This window comes from Rhinoraja longicauda, chromosome 9, assembly GCF_053455715.1.
Source record: "Rhinoraja longicauda isolate Sanriku21f chromosome 9, sRhiLon1.1, whole genome shotgun sequence".
NCBI classification, from domain to species: Eukaryota; Metazoa; Chordata; class Chondrichthyes; order Rajiformes; family Arhynchobatidae; genus Rhinoraja; species Rhinoraja longicauda.
This window is the reverse complement of record NC_135961.1, coordinates 35,403,837-35,426,648: the sequence shown is the minus strand read 5'-3', so window position 1 is coordinate 35,426,648 and position 22,812 is coordinate 35,403,837. Positions and strand designations below refer to the sequence as shown.

Genomic DNA, 22,812 nt, shown 5'->3' with positions numbered 1-22,812 from the left:
ATGCGAGCTGAAGAGTCTGTTTATGTGCTGCATGACTGTCTGAGTGCAAGAGCGCGCAGCATGAAGGTGGCCCAAAGAGCTTGTTTCCATGTTGTGGTATTTCGATGAGTGTAGGTAGATGTAGCACACAGAGGGTGAGCCAAAGGGCCGGATTCCGTGCTGTGTGATTCAATGTGTAGGTGGATGCAACATGAAGAAGGTGGGCCGAAGAGCTTGTTTCCATGTTGTGGTGATTCAATGAGTGTAGGTGGGTGTAGCATACGGAGACACAAAATGCTGGAGTAACTCAGCGGGGCAGGCATCATCTCTGGAGAGAATGAATGGCTGACGTTTCAGGTGGAAACCCTTCTTCAGAGTAGTCTGAAGAAGGGTCTCGACCGAGATGCTGCCTGTCCCACTGAGTTACTCCAGCATTTTGTGTCTATCATTGGTTGCATTCAGAAGGTGGGCCGAAGAGCTTGTTTTCATGTTGTGGTGATTCAATGGGTGTAGGTGGGTGACGTATACAGAAAGTGGGCCGAAGGGCCTGTTTCCATATTGTGGTGATGCAATGAGTGTAGCTGGGGGCAGCATAGACAGGATGGGCCGAAGGGCCGTTTCCGAGCTGCTTGCCTTTTATTGAACGGTGGAGCCGGATCCACTGCCTCCCTCCGGCAGAGATGAAGGAAGTCCGCCGATCTCCGCCCTCAGTCGGCAGCGATCAGGGGAGGTGGCGGTGGGACCGGCGCGCCACAGGATACCTGGGCCGAGATTACTGCCAGTGCGCCTGCGCGGGACCGCCAGCACCTTCCCACCGCAACTCAGTGACCACGCCCCCTATGACGATCCCGCTTGCTCAGCCTCGCCCCCTGCAGTCTGCTCCCCATGAAGTGCGTCAGCAGCCTCGCCCCCTGTGACGCGCCGGATCAGCCCCGCCTCCGATGACGTGATGTTGGTAGTCCCGCCCCCTGTGACGCACGCACGCACGGACGCAGTCCCCGCCCCGTTGACGCCGGGAGCCGCGAGCAAAAGGAGGCGGTTGGAAGATGGACGAATATCAAACCGGGGAGGAGGTGGGGATGAGGGGAGTTGAAGTGTAATGATTGGGGGCTGGAGGGTTGATGTTTGCAGCGTTTAAGGGAGGGGCAATGAATGGGAGGATCAGGGGTGGGAGATCGAGGGGGTGAGGGTGGGTGAGGAGGGTCGGGGTGGGACAGGGCACGGCGGGGGAGGAGAGTGGTCAGGGACGGATGGAGGAGGAAAGGTCAGTGGAGGATGAGGAAGGGGGTCCGGGTGGGAGAGAGGAGGGTGGTTGAGGGAGTTTGGGAGGTGGTCATGGTGGTTGTGGAGGAGTGGGAGAGGTACCAGCAGGGAAGCAGGTATGTGAGGTGAGGGGTGTAAGGTATTGGAGGTGCATTGGAGGGCAAACAGGTAAGCAGATGGATAGGAGGATAGACTTAGTGCTGCTAACAGCCTGATGTCAGTGTTGGATGAATTACAGAATCAAGGGATATGGGGGAAAAGCAGGAACAGGGTACTGATTTTGGATGATCAGCCCTGATCATATTGAATTGCGATGCTGGCACAACGGGCCAAATGGCCTACTCCTGCACCTATTTTCTATGTTTCTATGGATGAAAGTGGTTGATGGTCAATGTACTGTCAGCCCTGGTTGATGTTTCTTTTTTTTAACCAAAAATAAATGTATTCAATTATTCACAACAAAAATATTTACAAAACTAACAGTAAAACCCACCACCAAATACAAAAATTATCAAATATTCTAAATGCTAAATATTAAATAACTATATTACATTGCTGGTCTAGGATGCATTCAACCCTGTGGTGCCCAGCGGACCCGGAAATCCCTGTGGTGACTGTGTGTTCCTTTTCGAGGGACACCCCGGCTCGGACGTAACCCTGGAAAAGGGCCCAGTTGATGTTTCATGTCATCATTCCAGTCGGTGTAGAATAAAATGTTATCAGCAAAATCAATTAGCTTGCAATCAAAAAACATAAACATTGAAAGAAACAGCACATAGGCAGTTTTAATGTTCACAAAACATTTAATTGATACCGTTTAATATTTAATGCCCGTGGGAGGCCACCTGCTAATCAGTACTATGAATAAATTCCACCTGGAAATCTTTTCAAAGGTAAAACAAACCTGTATCTTTTCTTTTTCAGACTATATTTATTGTTGATGAAATAAGTGGTATTATCAAAGAGGTAAGGCAATGTAGGACAATTAAAAAAAAATTTAACTCAAGGTTGTCAGCTGTTGAAATTCATAAAAGTTTTACTTTTTCCTAGTCAATAGAGACTGCAATCGGTGGAAATGCATATCAGCCAAACAGAGTTCACCAGTGGACTACTAGTGTGGTCGAACTCTGTCTAAGCCAGCTCACCAAACTGGGCAAACCATTCAAGTATATTGGTAAGTGCTCTCCAAGACTGACTGTGAAGTATTTGCTGCTGCGGGTTGATGTTGCTGGGAGTCAAGTGTTTTATTGTCATCTGTTCCAGAACAGAACAATGAAATTCTTACTTGCAGCAGCACAACAGATATGTAAACATAGTACTCTGTAAAAAACAACAAAACAAGTTCATAAACACATGACATTTTTACAGTTTTATGTCATAATTTGTAATGACAAAATACAAGGGTGACCAAAATCATGAGGACCATATGTTTCCCCAGAGTGGAGGTCTAAAACCCACAGGGCACAGGTTTAAGATATTAATTTAAAGGAGATCTGAGGAACATTTGTTTCCACCCAGAGACTTTTTCAAATCTGGAACCCAGTGCATTTGGGGGAGGTACTCTCATAACATTTATGAATTATCTAGACGAACACTTGAATATAACTTTGGACCAAGTGCTGGTAAATGGGATTGGTGGTTGATGGTCGGCACAGACATCTGCTTCCAGTCTGAAAAATCGCAGTTTAATGCAGGTCCTTAAATGCGGGTCAGGCAGCACCTGTGAAGAGAATGAACAGGCAATGTTTGGGTCGGGTCCTGACCTGATACCTTGCCTATCTAGAAATCCTAAGTGGCAGAAAATCTGCATTGACTCAATTATTCCATTCTTTGAATTTGTCACATCCGAAGTGAAATTATACAGAGGAAATTGATGTTGAATTTGAAACATGCACCGTTCAAATCTAAATGAGTGCTGGAATGACAGATTTCTAATGTATCTGTCATTGTACTAATTCTTCAGCCAGAACATCCATCATCATCCTTCTCAATTCTTTGCACGCAGCACATTTTATCCAGCTAATACGTTAAAATTGTGGTAAAATTGGTGTAGTGGGAGTTAGAAGTTCTCCAAAGTACTTGCCGGTTGGGATATTCAACCTTTTAATTGTATTTGACTGCAGTGACCTCTGTGATCATGCAGAAGAATGGAGCTGGTCTACACACAGCTAGTTCCTGTTACTGGGACAACAATGCTGATGGTAAGTCTCGCGCTGACAACTGTTAATCGGCCCTTCTGAAGAATCGCCACATGACTAAAATCGATGCTTTGTGTGGAGCTTGGAGCTTGGAAACATTTCAACATGAGACTGTCTCAAGGCAAGACTATGCCTCAGCAAGACTGTATACCTTATTTTAGTTTAGCTGGAGATGGAGCATGGAAAATGATCTTGGTCCACCAAGACCATGTTGAGACTAGTTATGTTATCCCACTTTTGCACCCACTCCCGACACACTCGGGACAATTTACAGAGAGCCAATTAACATACAAACCCGCATGTCTTTGGGATGCAGGAGGAAACTAGAGCACCTGGGGGAAACTCACACAGTCACAGAGAGAATATGTAAAGTCCACACAGACAGCACCCGAGGTAGGGATCAAACCTGGGTCTCTGGCGCTGTGAGACAGCTGCTCTACCAGCTGCGCCATTGTGTCGCTTTCGGTTCTTTTCCTTATAGACAATGCCAAATGACTTGATTAAACTTAGTTTGATGTTCAGAAGCCAACAGTCCGGTAACACGTCACTTTTAAATACAAAGATGCTATTACCAATTTTAAATAGTGAAATCCCTACATTAAGCATCCAAAAAGAAAACTGATGAATAGTCAACTGTAATTTAAAAGGAAAAATCTTCTTTAACAACATAAACCTATTCTCTGAAGAGGTAACAGTCGCAGCAAAGGCTAAGGCAGACCACAATACACCGTCTTCTATGGGTCGCCCAATTTTGAATCTAATCTACCAAGTCTCCATGTATACCACGTGGATTAGCTTCACATGAGTGACCTTGTCAAATGCCTTGCTCAAGTTCATGTAGATAATGTCTACCACTCATCACCTTCACCATCAATCACCTTCATCATCTCTAAAGAAAGGTAAACTTCGAAAGTAATGCCAGATTCGCAGTACACTTTGATTAGATCACATTGACTCGGTGTACTGTTGTATAAGAAAATAACTGCAGATGCTGGTACAAATCGAAGGTATTTATTCACAAAATGCTGGAGTAACTCAGCAGGTCAGGCAGCATCTCAGGAGAGAAGGAATGGGCGAGGTTTCAGGTCGAGACCCTTCTTCAGACCGATGTCAGGAGGGCTGGACAAAGGAAGGATATAGGTGGAGACAGGAAGATAGAGGGAGATCTGGGAAGGGGGAGGGGAAGAGAGGGACAGAGGAACTATCTAAAGTTGGAGAAGTCAATGTTCATACCACTGGGCTGCAAGCTGCCCAGGCGAAATATGAGGTGCTGTTCCTCCAATTTCCAGTGGGCCTCACTATGGCACTGGAGGAGGCCCATGACAGAAAGGTCAGACTGGGAATGGGAGGGGGAGTTGAAGTGCTCAGCCACTGGGATATCAGATTGGTTAACGCGGACCGAGCGCATGTGTTGAGCGAAGCGATCGCCGAGCCTGCGTTTGTTTTCGCCGATGTAAATAAGTTGACATCTGGAGCAGTGGATGCAATAGATGAGGTTGGAGGAGGTGCAGGTGAACCTCTGTCTCACCTGGAAAGACTGTTTGGGTCCTTGGATGGAGTTGAGGGGGGAGGTAAAGGGACAGGTGTTGCATCTCGTGCGGTTGCAGGGGAAAGTGCCCGGGGATGGGGTGGTTTGGATAGGAAGGGACGAGTGGCCCAGGGAGTTATGGAGGGAACGGTCTCTGTGGAACGCAGAAAGGGAAGGGGATGGGAAGATATGGCCAGTGGTGGGGTCCCGTTGTAGGTGACGAAAATGTTGGCGGATGATTTGTTGGATCCGCTGGCTGATGGGGTGGAAGGTGAGAACGAGGGGGATTCTGTCCTTGTTACGAGTGGGGGGAGGGGGAGCAAAAGCGGAGCTGCGGGATGTAGAAGAGACCCTAGTGAGAGCCTCATCCATAATGGAAGAGGGGAAGCCGCGTTTCCTGAAGAATGAGGACATCTCTGACGCCCTAGTGTGAAACACCTCATCCCGGGCGCAGATGTGGCGTAGACGGAGGAATTGGGAGTAGGGGATAGACTTTTTGCAGGAGGGAAGAAGTGTAGTCCAGATAGCTGTGCGAGTCAGTGGGTTTATAGTAGATGTCAGTCACTAGTCTGTCTCCTGTGATAGAGATGGTGAGGTCCAGAAACGGGAGGGAGATGTCGGAGATAGTCCAGGTATATTTAAGGTACTGTTGCGGTCACTGTACAATTAAGGATGTTGAATAGAGAAGAGGACAGAGATTTGCTAAAACACCTTATGGAGTAATGAATTGATTTGGCAAAAATGCACAAGCTCATTCTCCTTTCTATTCAAAAAGAGATGGCGGGGAGAGAACTAATGGAGATCTTTAAAGTTTTATGAAATGTTTTGGTATGGCAGGCACATATTCCATTTGTGGGGAAGAGGATACTTGAACTCTTTAGAACAAAATTTACACAGAATCAAATGGAGTATTTGTAAGAAATCCTTAGGGAGTGGGCAGGAATGCGAATATTGCTTTCACAGAAAATAGTTGAACAAGATGCAATAAATACACTTACAGATCCTCCCCATGTTACAATGCCCGACATGTACAGCTCGTACATACCGGCCATTGTTTGGGAGACCAGGGAAATGGACATGCCGTCTGTTGCAGATCTGCAAGCATCTGAACAGGTGAGATAAACATAGAATTTTAGGAGTAGGACTGTCGGCCCTTTGAGCCAGCACCGCCATTCAATATGATCATATTTGATCATCCAAAATCAGTACCCCGTTCCTGCTTTCTCCCCATATCCCTTGATTCCGTTAGCCGTAAGTGCTATATTTAACTCTCTTTTGAATACAGCCAGTTAACTGGCCTCCACTGCCCTCTGTGGCAAAGAATTCCACAGATTCACAACTCTCTGGGTGAAAAAGTTTTCCCTCATCTCAGTCCTAAATGGCCTACCCCTTATTCTTAAACTGTGACGCCTGGTGCTGGGCTCCCCAAACATCGGGAACATTTTTCCTGCATTTAGCATGTCCAATCCCTTAAGAATTTTATATGTTTCCATAAGATCCTCTCTCATCCTTCTAAATTCCAGTGAATATAAGCCCAGTCGATCCATTCTTTCATCATATGTCAGTCCCGCCATCCCGGAAAGTAACCTGGTGAACCTACGCTGCACTCCCTCAATAACAAGAATGTCCGTCCTCAAATTAGGAGACCAAAACTGCACACTATACTCCAGGTGTGGTCTCATCAGCACCCTGTACAACTGCAGTAGGCCCTCCTTGCTCCTATACTCAAACCCTCTCGCTATGAAAGCCAACATGCCATTTGCTTTCTTCACTGCCTGCTGTACCTGTTTGCTTACTTTCAGTGACTGATGTACAAGAACTCCCAGGTCTCGTTGCACCTCCCCTTTTCTTAATCTGACACCATTCAGATAATAATCTGCCTTGTTCTTGCCACCAAAGTGGGAAATCACACATTTATTCACATTATACTGCATCTGCCATGCATCTGCCCTTTCACCCAAACTATACAAGTCACCCTGCAGCCTCATTGCATCCTCCTCACAGCTCACACTGCCACCCAGCTTGGTGTCATCTGCAAACTTGGAGATGTTACATTTAATTCCTTCGTCTAAATCGTTAATATTGTAATTAAAGGGTCCCAGCACTGAGCCTTGCGGCACCCCACTAGTCACAGCCTGCCAATTCTGAAAATTAGCCGTTAATTCCTACTCTTTGCTTCCTGTCTGTCAAACAGTTCTCTATCCATGTCAATAGCCTACCCCAATACTCTCCCTTATCCACTCTACTTGTTACATCCTCAAAATAAAATCCAGATTAGTCAAGCATGATTTCCCCTTCATAAATTCATGCTGACTTTGACCGAACTGTCACTCCTTTCCAAATATGCTGCTATTACATCTTTAATAATCGACTCAAGCATCTTCCCCACTACCGATGTCAGGCTAACTGGTCCATAATTCAGTTCCCTCTCTCCCTCCTTTCATAAAAATTGTTACATTAGCTACCCTTCAGTCCACAGAATCTGATCCAGTCTATAGAACATTGGAAAATGATCAACAATGCATCCACGATTTCTAGGGCCACCTCCTTGAATACTCTGGGATGCAGACCCATCTGGCCCTGGGGATTTATCTGCCTTCAGTCCCAACAGTTTACCTAACACTATTTCCTGACTAATGCAGATTTCGTTCAGTTCCTCCCTCCCACTAGATCCTCGGTCCTCTAGTATTTCTGGGAGATTGTTTGTGTCTTCCTTAGTAAAGACAGAATCAAAGTACTTGTCTGCCATTTCTTTGATTCCTATTATAAATTCACCTGTTTCTGACTAAAGGGCCTACATTTGCCTTCACTAATGCTTTCCTCTTCACCTATCTATAGCTTTTACAATCAGTTTATATGTTCCTCACAAGCTTTCTTTCATGCTCTATTTTCCCCTTCTCAATTAACCCCTTTGTCCTCCTCTGTTGAATTCTAAATTTCCCCCAGTTCTCTGGTTTGCTGCTTCCTCTTGCCAATTTATATGCCTCTTCCTTGGAAATCCTTAATTTCTCTCTTTAACCACAGTTGAGCTGCCTTCCCGGTTTTATTTTTACACCAGACAGGGATGAACAATTGTAATTCATTCATGCGATCTTTAAATCTTTGCCGTTGCATATGTACTGTCAAGCCTTTAAGTGTAAGAAAATAACTGCAGATACTGGTACAAATTGAAGGTATTTATTTCACAAAATGCTGGAGTAACTCAGCAGGTCAGGCAGCATCTCAGGAGAGAAAGAATGGGTGACATTTTGGGTTGAGACCCTTCTTCAGACTGATGTCAGGGGGGCTGGACAAAGGAAGGATATAGGTGGAGACAGGAAGATAGAGGGAGAACTGGGAAGGGGGAGGGGAAGAGAGGGACAGAGGAACTATCTAAAGTTGGAGAAGTCAATGTTCATACCGCTGGGCTGCAAGCTGCCCAAGCGAAATATGAGGTGCTGTTCCTCCAATTTCCGGTGGGCATCACTATGGCACTGGAGGAGGCCCATGACAGAAAGATCAGACTGGGAGTGGGAGGGGGAGTTGAAGTGCTCAGCCACCGGGAGATCAGGTTGGTTAAGGCGGACTGAGCGAAGGTGTTGAGCGAAACGATCGCCGAGCCTGCGTTTAGTTTCGCCGATGTAAAGAAGTTGACATCTAGAGCAGCGGATACAATAGACGAGGTTGCAGGAGGTGCAGGTGAACCTGTCTCACCTGGAAAGAGTTTGGGTCCTTGGATGGAGTTAAGGGGGGAGGTAAAGGGACAGGTGTTGCATCTCCTGCGGTTGCAGGGGAAGGTGCCCGGGGATGGGGTGGTTTGGGTAGGAAGGGACGAGTGGACCAGGGATTTACGGAGGGAACGGTCTCTGCGGAACGCAGAAAGTGGAGGGGATTGGAAGATGTGGCCAGTAGTGGGGTCCCGTTGTAGGTGACAGAAATGTTGGAGGATGATTTGTTGGATCCGCTGGCTGATGGGGTGGAAGTGTCCCACCGAACTTATTTCCACCTACCTCGACTCCATCCTATCCCCCCCCTGGTCAAATCCCTCCCCACCAAGGTCCAAAACACCTCACATGCACTCCATCTCCTCGATAACGTTCGGTTTCCAGGCCCCCACTCCCTCATCTTTACCATGGATGTCCAGTCACTCTACACTTCCATCCCCCACAAGGATGGTCTTGAAGCCCTCCGTTTCTTTCTTGACCGTAGAACCAGCCAATCCCCATCTACTAACACTCTCCTCCGCGTAGCAGAGCTGGTTCTTACCCTTAACGTCTCCTTTGACTACTCCCCCTTCCTCCAAACCAGAGGCGTAGCTATGGGCACTCGCATGGGCCCTAGCTATGCCTCCCACTTTGTTGGGTACATCGAACAATCCCTGTTCCAGACGTAAACTGGCCCCATTCCCGAACTACCTCCGCTACATCGTCGACTGCATTGGTGCTACCTCTTGTACCCATGCAGAACTCACTGAATTCATACACTTCACTTCCAATTTCCATCCTGCTCCTAAATATACTTGGACTATCTCTGACATCTCCCTCCCGTTTCTGGACCTCACCATCTCCATCACAGGAGACAGACTAGTGACTGACATCTACTATAAACCCACTGTCTCGCACAGCTATCTGGACTACACTTCTTCCCACCCGGTCTCCTGCAAAAAGTCTATCCCCTACTCCCAATTCCTCTATCTACGCTGCATCTGCGCCCGGGATGAGGTGTTTCAACTAGGGCTTCCGAGATCTCCTCGTTCTTCAGGAAACAGGGCTTCCCCTCTTCCATTATAGATGAGGTTCTCACTTGGGCCTTTTCTACATCCCGCAGCTCCGCTCTTGCTCCCCCTCCCCCCCCCCCCATTCATAACAAGGACAGAATCCCCCTCGTTCTCACCTTCCACCCCATCAACCAGCGTATCCAACAAATCATCCTCCAACATTTCCGTCACCTACAACAGGATCCCACTACTGGCCACATCTTCCCATCCCCTCCCCTTTCTGCGTTCCGCAGAGATCGTTCCCTCCGTAACTCCCTGGTCCACTCATCCCTTCCTACCCAAAGCACCCCATCCCCGGGCACCTTCCCCTGCAACCGCACGAGATGCAACACCTGTCCCTTTACCTCCCCCCTCAACTCCATCCAAGGACCCAAACAGTCTTTCCAGGTGAGACAGAGGTTCACCTGCTCCTCCTCATCTATTGTATCCGCTGCTCTAGATGTCAACTTCTTTATATCGGCGAAACCAAACGCAGGCTCGGCGATCGCTTCGCTCAACACCTTCGCTCAGTCCGCCTTAACCAACCTGATCTCCCGGTGGCTGAGCACTTCAACTCCCCCTCCCACTCCCAGTCTGACCTTTCTGTCATGGGCCTCCTCCAGTGCCATAGTGAGGCCCACCGGAAATTGGAGGAACAGCACCTCATATTTCGCTTGGGCAGCTTGCAGCCCAGCGGTATGAACATTGACTTCTCCAACTTTAGATAGTTCCTCTGTCCCTCTCTTCCCCTCCCCCTTCCCAGTTCTCCCTCTATCTTCCTGTCTCCACCTATATCCTTCCTTTATCCCGCCCCCCTGACATCAGTCTGAAGAAGGGTCTCGACCCGAAACGTCACCCATTCCTTCTCTCCTGAGATGGTGGCTGACCTGCTGAGTCAAGCCTTTAAGTATCATTTGCCAGTCTATCCTAGCCAATTCCCGTCTCATATCATCAGTTACCTTTCTTCAGGACTCTGTCTCTGAATTAACTGTGTTACTCCCCATCTTAATGCAGAATTCTACCATATTATGGTCACTGTTGCCCAAGGGGCTTTGCACAACAAGATTGCCAACTAATCCTTACTCATTACACAATACCCAGTCTAGGATGGCCTGGGCAATACCCAGTCTAGGATGGCCTGCCCTCTAGTTGGTTCCTCTACATATTAGCTTAGAAAACCATCCCCGTAAACATTCCAGGAAATCCTCCTCAGTGTTACCAATTTGGTTAGCCCAATCTATACGTAGATTAAATTCACCCATGATAACTTCTGTACCTTTGCTACGATACGCATCCCTAATTTCCTGTTTGATGCTATTCCTAACCTCACTACTGCTGTTTGGTGGTCTGCACAACTCCAACAAGTGTTTTCTGCCCTTGGCTATTTTGCAGTTCTACCCATACAGATTCTACAGCATCCAAGCTAATGTCTCCCCTTACTATCTTTCCTGAATATTGAATACTGCATGTTGAGCTCCCAACCTTGGTCACTCTGGAGCCATGTCTCCGTAATTCCAACTATATCATATCTGTTAACAACTAACTGCGCATTCAATTCATCCACCTTATGATGAATGCTCTTCGCATTAAGGCACAAAGCTTTCAGTTTTGTTTTAACATTCTTAGCCCTTATTGAATTATGATGTAATGTGGCCCTTTTTGATTTTTGCCATTGGTCTCTCGGCCTTCCACTTTTACTTTTCTCTCTTGTACCTTTTGCTTCTGCCCTCATTTTACGGCCCTCTGTCTCCCTGCATTGGTTCCCATCCCCCTGCCATATTAGTTTAAACTCTTCCCAACAGAACTAACAAACACTCCCCCGTGGACATGGGTTCCAGTCCAGCCCAGGTAAAGACTGTCCGGTTTGTACTGCTTCCACCTCTCCCAATGCCCCTGGAATACGAATCACTCCCCCTTGTACTATCTCTCAAGCCACATATTCATCCGAAATATCCTGTCATTTCTACTCTTACTAACACGTGGCACTGGTAGTAGTTCCTTTGAGGTCCTGCTTTTTAATTTATCTCCTAACTCCCTAAATTCACTTTGTAGGACCTCATCCCGTTTTTTACCTATGTACCTACATGCACCACCACAACTGGCTGTTCGTCCTCCCCCTGCAGAATGCCCTGCTGCCGCTCAGAGATATCCTTGACCCTTGCACCAGGGAGGCAACATATACCAGTTCTCTTTTGCGACTGCAGAAACGCCTATCAATTCCCCTTACAATGGAAACCTCTATATCACTATACCTTTCCCTCTTTTTCCTGCCCTCCTGTGCGGCAGAGCCCTCCATGGTGCCATGGACTTGGCTGCTGCTAAGCCATGTCCCCCAACAGTATCCAAAAGGGTATATCTGTTTTGGAGGGAAATGGCTGCAGGGGACTCCTGCACAACCTGCCCTCTCTTGGGCTGTCTGGTGGTCACCCATTCCCTCTCTGCCTGCGCAACCTTCACCTGCAGTGTAAATAATTCACTAAACGTGCTATCCACGACACCCTCAGCATTGCGGACGCTCCAAAGTGCATCCATGCGCAGCTCCAGCACCACAGTGAGGCTTGCCAGGAGCGGCAGCTGGACACATTTCCCGCACAATGGAGGCATCTCTGATTTCCCACATTGCACAGGAACATAACACAGCGCCAAGCTGTGCTGCCATGACATGACCCTTAATTTAAGTTGAGTTAAATCAAACTAGTTTCACTGGGGATTTATTTTACTCAACACTCCTCACACAGGGACCCTGTCTCTGCCTAGATCACTAAATTGCAAAGTAGTGGAAAAAGGAAAGGAATTACTTACATAAACCTACTTACCAATCAGCTGACCCTCCTTTGCAACTTAACCGTCAAATTTAAATCAAATCCCAGTAGTCTCCTCACTTCAGCCTCCTCGCCGAAGACTACTGAGCCAAAGACTTACACTTTACTTCCAAGGACTCTCGAGCCAGACTCACTTACACTTTACCTCCCAAGGCACTTCACCTCAACAAGGCCACTCCCAACAGGCCACTCCACTAGACCTAGCCCTACTTTTAATTGCTAATCAATTAACTAATTTAGATGTCCCAGCCAATCCCCACACTCATTCCAACTGCTGCTCCTCTGCCGACCTTGAATTTAAGTGTTTCAGGCTGTCCCTGACTTGCATTCTAAATTTCCCACATTGAAAAAAATCACCAAGGGATTACCTTGTTGCAGCCAACAAGGTTGCATCCTGGCTTAACTACATCCTGTCCTAAGTTGGCCACCGCTTTTATGTAAGTATATTGCCTGGCGGCCAAATTTCCAGCTTACAAATTGTTTGGGTTATAGACAGTTCTTGGGAAAAGGACCTTGTTGTAACCTGGGGTCGATCTGTCAGGGTAAACTGGAAAAAAAATGAGGAGTGTGTAGGAAGGAACTGCAGATGCTGGTTTAAACTGAAGATAGACACAAAAAGCTGGAGTAACCTGGCGGGTCAGATAGCATTTTGGGAGAAAAGGAATAGGTGACTGCAGTCTGAAGAAGGATCTTGACCTGAAAGGTCACCTATTCCTTTTCTCCAGAGATGCTGCCTAACCCACTGAGTCTGAAGAGGGGTCTTGACCCGAAACGTCACCGATTCCTTTTCTCCAGAGATGCTGCCTGACCCACTGAGTTACTCCAGCTTTTTGTGTATATCTTTGAAAAAACATCTGGAATATATGACTACACTATCAGACCAAAATAAGGACAACAGAGAGAGGCTTAAATGGAACCAGAACACTATGGACTGGTTGTTTCTAGCCTGAATATTCTACATTAGCAGCAAGCACGGTTAGATCTACTATTTTTAACCTCATGGACACCAGCACAGTAATTTCATAAAATAAATTCAGTCCATTTCTTTTCAGGATGTATTGCAATTAAAGATCATGTTAAGTCGTCTTTATTCTCTCCAGGCTGGAACTACTGATTTTTGTATCTGACAGTCCTTAAGATTTTCTATTTATGACTAATAGGCAGAGTTAATTAAATAGTTATTATAGTGGATAACAGGATAAAGTAGTTTGGGCTTCATTCCACAATTGTGCCAATTTGGCGCAGAGACTATAGTTTTCAGTGTTGTAATATGATATAATATTTCAGTCCATTGGATGTAAGTTCATTGCAACATCATGTGGGCTGGAGAACCAAAGCTTGGTTTCAGAAGTGGGATCACATTTCATTTAAGTGTCACTCCACCCAAATTCTGATTCTTGGGGCTGCTATATGGTTTACCTGGAAAGGAAAGTAACATGTAATCTGTCAAATAGTTTATACAAGCATGTTCATGATGTGGAAACAATTCTTAACCCCACCCTTTACCTGCTTTCAGGGAGCTGTACCGTGAGATGGGAGAATAAGACCATGTATTGTATTGTCAGTGTCTTTGGGCTGGGCATCTGAAATCTTTACTACCAGATACCATATTCAACCTCCTTTCAAAGACCATGACTGTGAAGCACGATATGGTGTATTGTGTGCACCTACAGTACACCTTTTGACAAGTGCAACATCTCCACTTCAGTATTACTTCGATGCCAACAATTTTAATTTTTACATGCCATTCTTTAATTCTGTTGCATAAAAAGAAACGTAACATTGTTTTCATGTAATGTTATATTATTTTAAAATAAATATGGAATGTTTAACTTAAACCTTGTTTTCATCTTTCCATGTGTTCAGTACAAACCTTCAGAAATTCTTTCTCTGCGCTACTTGAAGCCTGGGATCCTAAGTTCTACTTTGCTGTAGCTGCACGTGAACTGTGTGCAGCTGAGGAATCGAGAAAGAATAGCTCACAAGAGCTTGAACAGGACTCGGATGATGAGTTTGTCAGTGTCTACTTATTCACTGTACTCCTGCTGGAGACCATGCATGGCATTTCCAGTATAGGAGTGCTCAGCATTCCATCACAAGGATGTCTCCTAACTGTCTCCACAAAATATTTCATAGTCACTGGAAGGACAAACCAATGTCCTTTCCTCAACCAATATTCCCATTGTTAAAAACTTCAGTTACCTAGTAACCAATTTCCAAAACCAACACTATTCCTTGCTCTGTTAATGGGAAGAGATTACCAGGCAAACAGAAAAAGTAGTGGTCAAAGTTTAAACAATACAACAGTTCTACTGGGAATTACTGGCTTGCAATTACTCAAAGTGGAGGAGTAGCTTTGCGATAGTACCGAGAACGTCAAGGCCATGCCCAAGGAGGGCACTACCTTACAAATTGTCCAACTTTGTTTTCCATGGAGAAGGCAGACCGGATATTTGACAGGAATGTATACGAGGTGACTGTTAAAAGTGGACAATGAGAGGCTGTAAAATGGTTGAGGACCAAAGGGAAAGAGAATCAAGTGACAAGGATAATCTTTGGAGTCTGGAAAGCACTGCTTGCAAATGTGATGGTGACGTGTTCCATGTGGCCAACAAGAATCTACCAGCATCTAAGGTACCTACTATTTGTAAACCAGCATCTGCAGTTCCTTGTTTTTACAATGCACCACATTTGTGCTCAATAAGCTTTCAGCATAGTTGGATTAACACTTCAGATGTCTTGATTAATCATAGCATGACCTTTGTCATCATTAATAAATACTGATTCAAAAAGTACAAAAAAGTTGAATGTTTATAATTGTCATTTAATTCATAACAATTTCTTACATTATCCATAATTGACAAATCAATAAAGCCATGCTTATCTTTAAAATGAGTTACTTTAATTAGAATATCTCCATCGATCTGTACATTGACATTGGAATACTCACAGCTCCAGCTGATGTGAATTGGCATTATGATCTATTATAAATATCAAGTTCATATTTTTGCAACCACACAAACCTAAATTAAACAGTAAAACACCACAAATTCATCAAAATCACAGTGCTAAAACCTAGAGAGCATTTCAAGAAAAATTATAGTAGGGGGATGTTAAGAAAAATGTTTTGCAGAGTGTGCAAAGTATGGACTGGTTTCAAATGTTAAGTTTTTTAATTTAAAAATAATCACATTAAGCTTTTGTGACTGCGATAACCGTAGGGATCAAAGGACGAGAAGTAAGGTTTAACAAATAGGTGCAGAATTGTCAGTGTAATGAGGGAATGGAGGACTGAGACAATGAGATTCCCCAGATGTTGTTTATTCTGCTGCTCTTTTAACCTAGAAAAATCAGTGCTGATCCTCATTCATTATGGAGTATTTTAGCAGTGGATATGTTGAATAGGATAGTATCATTTGACACTAATCTAATCAACAGTGATTCAACAGTTTACAACAATGGCAGTACTTTCACCTCAATCGGTAAGTTGGAGTTTTAACCTTCGCCCCATGGCCAACTCAGTCTAATTGAGGGAGTTCTGCGTCATTTGGAAGGGTTGCCTGTAGGTGATTCTTTGAAGTGAAATGCAAAATGATTAAATGAGGACCAGGAGTGTATTGTCTTGGTCATATCTCATTTGCTCAATGTAACTACAACACATTCAGTGATTTTAACTTAATACTGTGGGAGGAATCACAGAATGGTTATGGTGCAGGAGTGGGTCCATCACAGCTCACCAATGTCAGAGCTTGTGCCACCAACCCCACCACCCTCCTAAATTTTGTCCTTTCAGATATCCTTTGAATTCAAGAACCAAATCTACCTCCTTCCTCCTCCAGAACTGCATTCAGACCCCGTCACTCAACGCACAAAAAAATATTCCCTTTGTCACTCTTTGTTCTTTTGCCATTATCTTCATTCAACGCCTCTAGTTCTTGACCCTTCCTCCATTAGTACAAATAAACTTTAGTTTAGTTTAGAGATAGAGCGGAAACAGGCCCCTTGGCCCACCGAGCACTATCCTACACACTGGGGCCAATTTACAATTTTAAACCAAAGCCAATTAACTTACAAACTTATTTGGAGTGTGGAAGGAAACCAGCGCACCAGGAAAAAACCCCACACGGTCACAGAGAGAACTTACTAACTCCGTATAGACAGCACCCGTAGTCAGATCGAACCTGGGTCTCTGGCGCTGTAAGGCAGCAACTCTACTGCTGCACCGCTCCCTGCTGCTTCTTAGTCTCGACATTTAATTATTTTTAACACCTTTATTGGATCCGCTATCTCCTCTGATTCAAGAACAACCACAACGCCTTCAGTCTACCACAAAACCAAAGTCCCTCACACCTATAATCATTCCACAGCTTCAGTTGCCAAAATGGATTGATGTTGCATTAGCCCATTCAATAAATAATAGCCAATTAAGACATCTAAATGCTGTTTGTGAAAGTATCAGAGACCATCAAGAACTGCAAGAAAAAGGGAGGATTGTATCTACATATATTCCAGTAACTAAGGGCATTCACTCTAGTTGTCTTAATTGTCACAGAGGTGGAATGGCTGAAGATGGATAGTTTACAGAGCTAGAGGCAATTTGGTTGGTTTGTCACCAAGTTTGCTAGGAACAATTTATTTGAGGAGATGGGAATGCAAGTCATATGATGGCTAGAACATATATTGATGATGTTGTACAGGGTGACACCACTGTTGAGGAAATCAGAGTCACCCAGTAATTGGTGAGGTATAGAGCTTGAAGCATGGGCCTTTATGACACACCAAGGGGTTGGACGTGTTATTCTAAGAATTATGCCCAATCATGCAGTTATATGAAGGGTTTTACTTTTAAGATCTAACGAATATCTGATAAAAAATAACATTATAATTGCCGGACCAGATATGATTAAATCCTGTTTGAGATATAGATCTGCAGTAGAGAAAGTAGGCCTCGCTTCAGGGAGACAACCTGAAGCTGTAAGCTGATTTTGAATTTTTAATGTCAGTGACCCCTCCCTTTCATACAGCAAAGGATTTATGAGCTGGTAAACCAAAAATGTTGGAAAATTGCATCGGAAGCTGGGTTATTAGACTTCCCGAGTGTACACTGCAACGATCATGGACAGAGCATGTGTTACAATTCCTCAGTGCAGCCACAAATGCACCTTGCTCAACTTGAATCAACCCAAAGGTGAGATTCTGCCAGAGTCCTGCCTTTATTCTCATCTTAATCAGCAGCAAAAAAACAGATTAGCTGCTCACTCTTTTAAGGGTTGTAGGACCCACACATAGATATGAGACCAAGATGGCAGATGTGTCTACTTTGCAAATTTGCTTCAATTATAAATACAAGTTTATTCCTTCTCATGAAAAGAGTACGAAAACTAATTTAAAAATTACTTGCATCCTCCTTGTATATGTTGCACTATATTTATGTCCAAAATCGGGAATGTCAAATAACCATACATTTGGGTGGAACAGTAATGTTTTCAAAATAAATATTTTCAGTTCTGTTAACCGTTTATTGCCTGGAACATTGGAAAATACTGATTTTCAATCAAACCAAAGCTTAAATACTTTTGCGAGATCAAAATAAATAAGGACAAAGGAATATATTTAGCTAGGTAGGATTAGGGGAAGGATAGTTAGAGATAGCAATAGTGAGAAAGATTAATTACAAACGGTTATTATCCTAAAGCGCAGGTATTTAGATGTTACGGCAATTATACTCTCTAAAGCAGAACTAAATGCCCTTTCATGATATCCAGAAAAGCAAGTCAGACCATGATAAAAGAAACATCCAAAGAAATATCCATGTGGTTTCAAGTACAGGGCAGTTGAGGGTAATTTACTGGTGAGGAATAATTCCTGTAAACAATAATGCTTTAGTAGTCTGAACTGAGCTAACTTTCCTTTCTGACATTAGCTCTTAAATTGTAGTGCCAGGTATAACTTACATAAGTATCTAAAATTGTATCATGTTCTAAAAGAAAGAGATTGAAATTTCAATCTTGATTTACACTAGATTTTTGTTTAAAGAGTAGCTTTAACTTTATAAAGCACAGCATTGTCATAGTGTTAATTCCAGGAGAGCCTAGAATGTCAATCTCCGGCCCACAGCTTAATTTATTTATTAGACATTTTTGATTTAAAAACACCATCATAAGCACCATCCAAAATGTTGCTTTAAAAAGTTACCTCATTACCCCACTTTAGGGTTTGGATCACCTTGTGTATGGCATCTAGTCTAAAAACAGGCTCACAACACAAACATTCGTATCATTATACTTGTTCATAAGGTATAAATGGCTTTAGAAGCTACATGATTTGTTTTCTGATAAAACTGTACACTCCAATTAATCCCCATTGAAGGAAAAAAAATGCTCATCGTCAGCACGGTAATCTGATCCTTCAAGATATCGATGAGGACAGAACATCTAGATGAGGTGGCAGAGTGTGAAATGGTTAAATATTTACAGATGGAGTTACCAGTGAGAGATCTCAGCTGAGAAGATGCCGACATGAAAATCAGTTCAAAGAAAATTTGGCTTCATAATCCATTCTCAGAATTTAACAAGATGGATAAGTCCTTGGAAACGATGAGTCCTCTGAAGATGTACTTCAATCACTATCAGACTCATCCTGATACTTTGATTTATTGGCACGGCCATTTTGTAGAGGCATCTCTTCATAATCACTCCTTAAAGAAAATTCCAAAGTTACGAACCAAAACACAATTTTCAAAAGATCCGGTTTAAACAATCAAGGTAGATTAATTGTACATGTTGTACAATCTCAATAAACTGAAATACTAGCAAATGTTATTTTAGTAATTCAAACCCCAAATTACATTTGCCCAGAGAGATTTCATTGTACATTTGCCATATGCAGATTTTTTTAATGCTCGACTATTCCACACAAAATTGGAGATAATAGGCCAAATTGCTCCGGAAGTGACGTGAGAGGACGCTGGCGTTGTTTGTTCGCCGCTTCTCACCACTTCTCTGTTTGTATTAATTTTGCCGTTTTTGGAAAGATTTTCTCTGTTTGCAAAAATCCCTCTGCTTGAACTAATCCTTCTGCTTGACCTCCTGGTATCATCTGCCCAGCTCTTCCACCGCTGCCTCCGCACCCTTGGACTTCGCACCCTTGGACCTCTCACTCCTGTCTGTGCTCCTGTCTCTGCTGGCTTGGACTGCTCCCCTGTGGGTTACCTGACAGCTAGCGCTGCAGTCATCAACTCGCTAGTTGCTAACGCTAACAGCTGCCTGGCTACCTCCTCTGCCTGCACGTCCTCAGCTCCCTATTAACCCTCAGGCTGCTCAGCTTCCTCGGTCCTCATAGGCCTTGCTCTGGATCAGCCTGTTGTGCCTGCTGTGCCGTTTTGATCTCTCCGGGCTCTATGCTCCTTCGCTCCTGCCTGGCATGGCACTGAAGTACTTCGCTGCGAGGCTGCTCCAGCTCAACAACCACTCCACTCCGCCATGCATCTCTGCCATCATCAACCACGGACTTCTACGACGACCCAGATACATCCACAGAGGCTCCGGTCACAAGTTTGTCTACTCCCAGACCGGTCACTCCATCCCTGCACTCTGGTCAGCTGATCGGACTTCCACTCGTCCATTACGTCATCACAACAACGCACATGAGCGTGCCCCCTGTCTACAAGCCCTGGCTAAATCACCCGTGTCCATCCACACCACACAAAGCAACATGAAGCTCACTCTGCTCAATATCCGGTCCCTCAACAATAAAAGCCACATTCTGAATGACTTCATCCTGGAAAATAAACTGGACTTCCTCTGTCTGACAGAAACCTGGCAACAACCTCTGGATTACCTCCCACTCAACCTCACTACACCCAACGGATACTCCTACATCAATAAACCACGCTCGGAAGGCCGAGGTGGTGGGATTGCCGTAATTCACCGACAGGACTTCAAGATCAACCTCATCTCCATCTCATCTGCTCCTTCATTTGAACACCTGGCTTTCAAACTCTCTGGCCACACACAATTAGTCATGGCAGTTCTCTACCGCCCTCCCAAACCACACCCATCATTCCTTTCTGACTTCTCTGACTTTCTGACCCAGTTCTGTTCTCTCTCCCCCTCAATCCTCCTCCTCGGTGATTTCAACATCCATATGGACTCCACTGACTCCACAATAACCGCTGACTTCACTGAAATACTCAACTGCTTTAACCTCACTCAACACGTCAATTTTCCCACCCATAACCGTGGGCACATTCTGGACCTTGTCTGCTCCACTGGACTAAATCTACATCACCTCTCTGGTTCCGACCCCACCCTCTCTGATCACTTAGCCATCACCATGTCTGTCAACATTCCCACCCCAGCTCCAAAGCAAAAACGCAAAATCAACTTCCGTAAGCTGAACTCTGTTTCACCTACCTCGCTCTCATCCTCCCTCTCTGAAATAATGTCTGCCTCTCCCTTCGTTGACCTCCACAGCCCCTCTGACCTCACTGACTACTACAACCGCACTCTCTCCTCCTGCCTCGACCAGCTTGCACCTATAAAAACCAAAACAGTTTCCTTCACCCACTCTGCTCCCTGGTTTACCCCTGAACTCCGCATGATGAAAACTCATGCCCGCCAACTTGAAAGACTCCGCAACAAAACAGGTCTCACAATTCACTCCCAAGCCTACAAAGACCACCTGCAGCACTACAAAGATGCCCTCTCCCACGCCCACTCCACCTACTACTCTCAAATAATTCACTCTGGCTCCGGAAACCCCAAAACACTCTTCTCTCCAATAAACAAACTCCTCAGCCCCCTGGACACCATCTCCCAATCATTCACAGTTGACAAATGCACCACTTTCCTTTCATTCTTCCAAAGCAAAATAGACAACATCTACAGCACCTTAACCACCAACGCACCTGCTCCCCCTCAAACCACCTGCCCCCCCTTATCCAGTCAGCCCCTGCCTCAGTTCTCCCCAATCTCCACCACCGACCTCTCTGACCTCTTCACAGGAATAAAAACTGCCACCTGCTCTCTGGACCCCATCCCCTCCAGCTTTGTCAAGGCCTGCCTTCCTGCTCTCTCTCCACTTATCACTGCAACAATAAACTCCTCCCTGTCCACTGGCATCGTCCCGCCATCCCTCAAAATCGCTGCTGTCACCCCCATTCTGAAAAAACCTGGTCTAAACCCTGACACCCCAAACAACTTCAGACCAATCTCCAACCTACCCTTTCTGTCCAAAGTTTTGGAACGTGCTGTAGCTTCCCAACTCAAATACCACCTCTCTACCAATAACCTGTATGAAACTTTCCAATCCGGATTCCGCTCAAACCACTGTACTGAAACTGCGCTCCTCAAAATCACAAACGACATTCTCCTCTCCTCCGACGCTGGCAACCTCAACATCCTCATCCTACTTGACCTCAGCGCCGCCTTTGACACCATAAATCACTCCATTCTCCTCACCCGACTTGAAACCTCCCTTAACATCACCGGCACAGCCCTATCCTGGTTCAAATCTTACCTCTCTGACAGACACCAGTTCATCTCCATTAACAACTATAAATCCCCCACCGCTCCCCTCCCCCAAGGTGTCCCCCAAGGCTCAGTCCTTGGCCCCCTCCTCTTCATCCTCTACCTGTTCCCCCTTGGTCAATTAATCCGCCGTCATGGTCTCAACTTCCACTGCTTCGCCGATGATATCCAGCTCTTCATCTCCACCAAGTCAATCTCCCCCACCACACACTCTACACTGACAAACTGCATCACTGAAATAAAATCTTGGCTTCAATCAAATTTCCTCAAACTCAATTGCAACAAATCTGAAATCATCATCATTGGTCCAAAAACGCTCACCAAATCCACCCAAAACTTCATCCTCAACATTGATGGTCTCCCAATATCCACCTCCCCTCACATCCGGAATCTTGGAATCATCTTTGATCAAATCCTCTCCTTCGACAAACACATCAAACACATCACAAAGACAGCCTTCTTCCACCTCAAAAACATTGCCCGTCTCCGTCCATCCCTCTCCTCCACAGCTGCAGAAACCCTCATCCACGCCTTCATCACCTCCCGTCTGGACTACTGCAACAGCCTCCTTTATGGCGCACCCTCAAAAATCATCAGTAAACTTCAATACATTCAAAACTCCGCTGCCCGTCTACTCACCCACACCCCGATCCGTGACCATATCACCCCCGTCCTTTACAAACTCCACTGGCTCCCCATCCCCCAGAGAATCCAGGACAAAATCCTCCTCATAACCTACAAAGCCCTCCATAACCTG

At 45.1% G+C, this 22,812-nt stretch overlaps 2 protein-coding genes across 4 annotated transcripts in view; one reads left to right on the top strand and one right to left on the bottom strand.

Annotated features, from left to right (window-relative positions):
• Positions 1–922: 922 nt before the first annotated feature.
• On the top strand, positions 923–15,330 carry LOC144596605 (dynein light chain Tctex-type 1-like). 2 transcript variants are annotated; one of them, XM_078405122.1, is made up of 5 exons: positions 923–1,052; positions 2,167–2,208; positions 2,293–2,416; positions 3,366–3,443; positions 14,392–15,330. In XM_078405122.1, the coding sequence occupies exons 1-5, from the start codon at positions 1,026–1,028 to the stop codon at positions 14,712–14,714; spliced, it is 594 nt and encodes a 197-aa protein (XP_078261248.1). In that variant the 5' UTR covers positions 923–1,025; the 3' UTR covers positions 14,715–15,330. The 2 variants fall into 2 exon arrangements, with proteins under 2 accessions (XP_078261248.1, XP_078261249.1); XM_078405123.1 differs by lacking the exon at positions 14,392–15,330 and adding an exon at positions 14,042–14,358.
• Positions 15,331–15,371: 41 nt separating this feature from the next.
• The window catches only part of tmem181 (transmembrane protein 181), a 53,652-nt gene continuing 46,211 nt past the window's right edge, over positions 15,372–22,812 (bottom strand). For both annotated transcript variants that reach the window (XM_078405120.1, XM_078405121.1), the window contains exon 17: positions 15,372–19,222. In XM_078405120.1, coding sequence (XP_078261246.1) covers positions 19,144–19,222 — 79 coding nt within the window. In that variant the 3' untranslated portion in view covers positions 15,372–19,143. The remainder of the gene's footprint in view (positions 19,223–22,812) is intronic.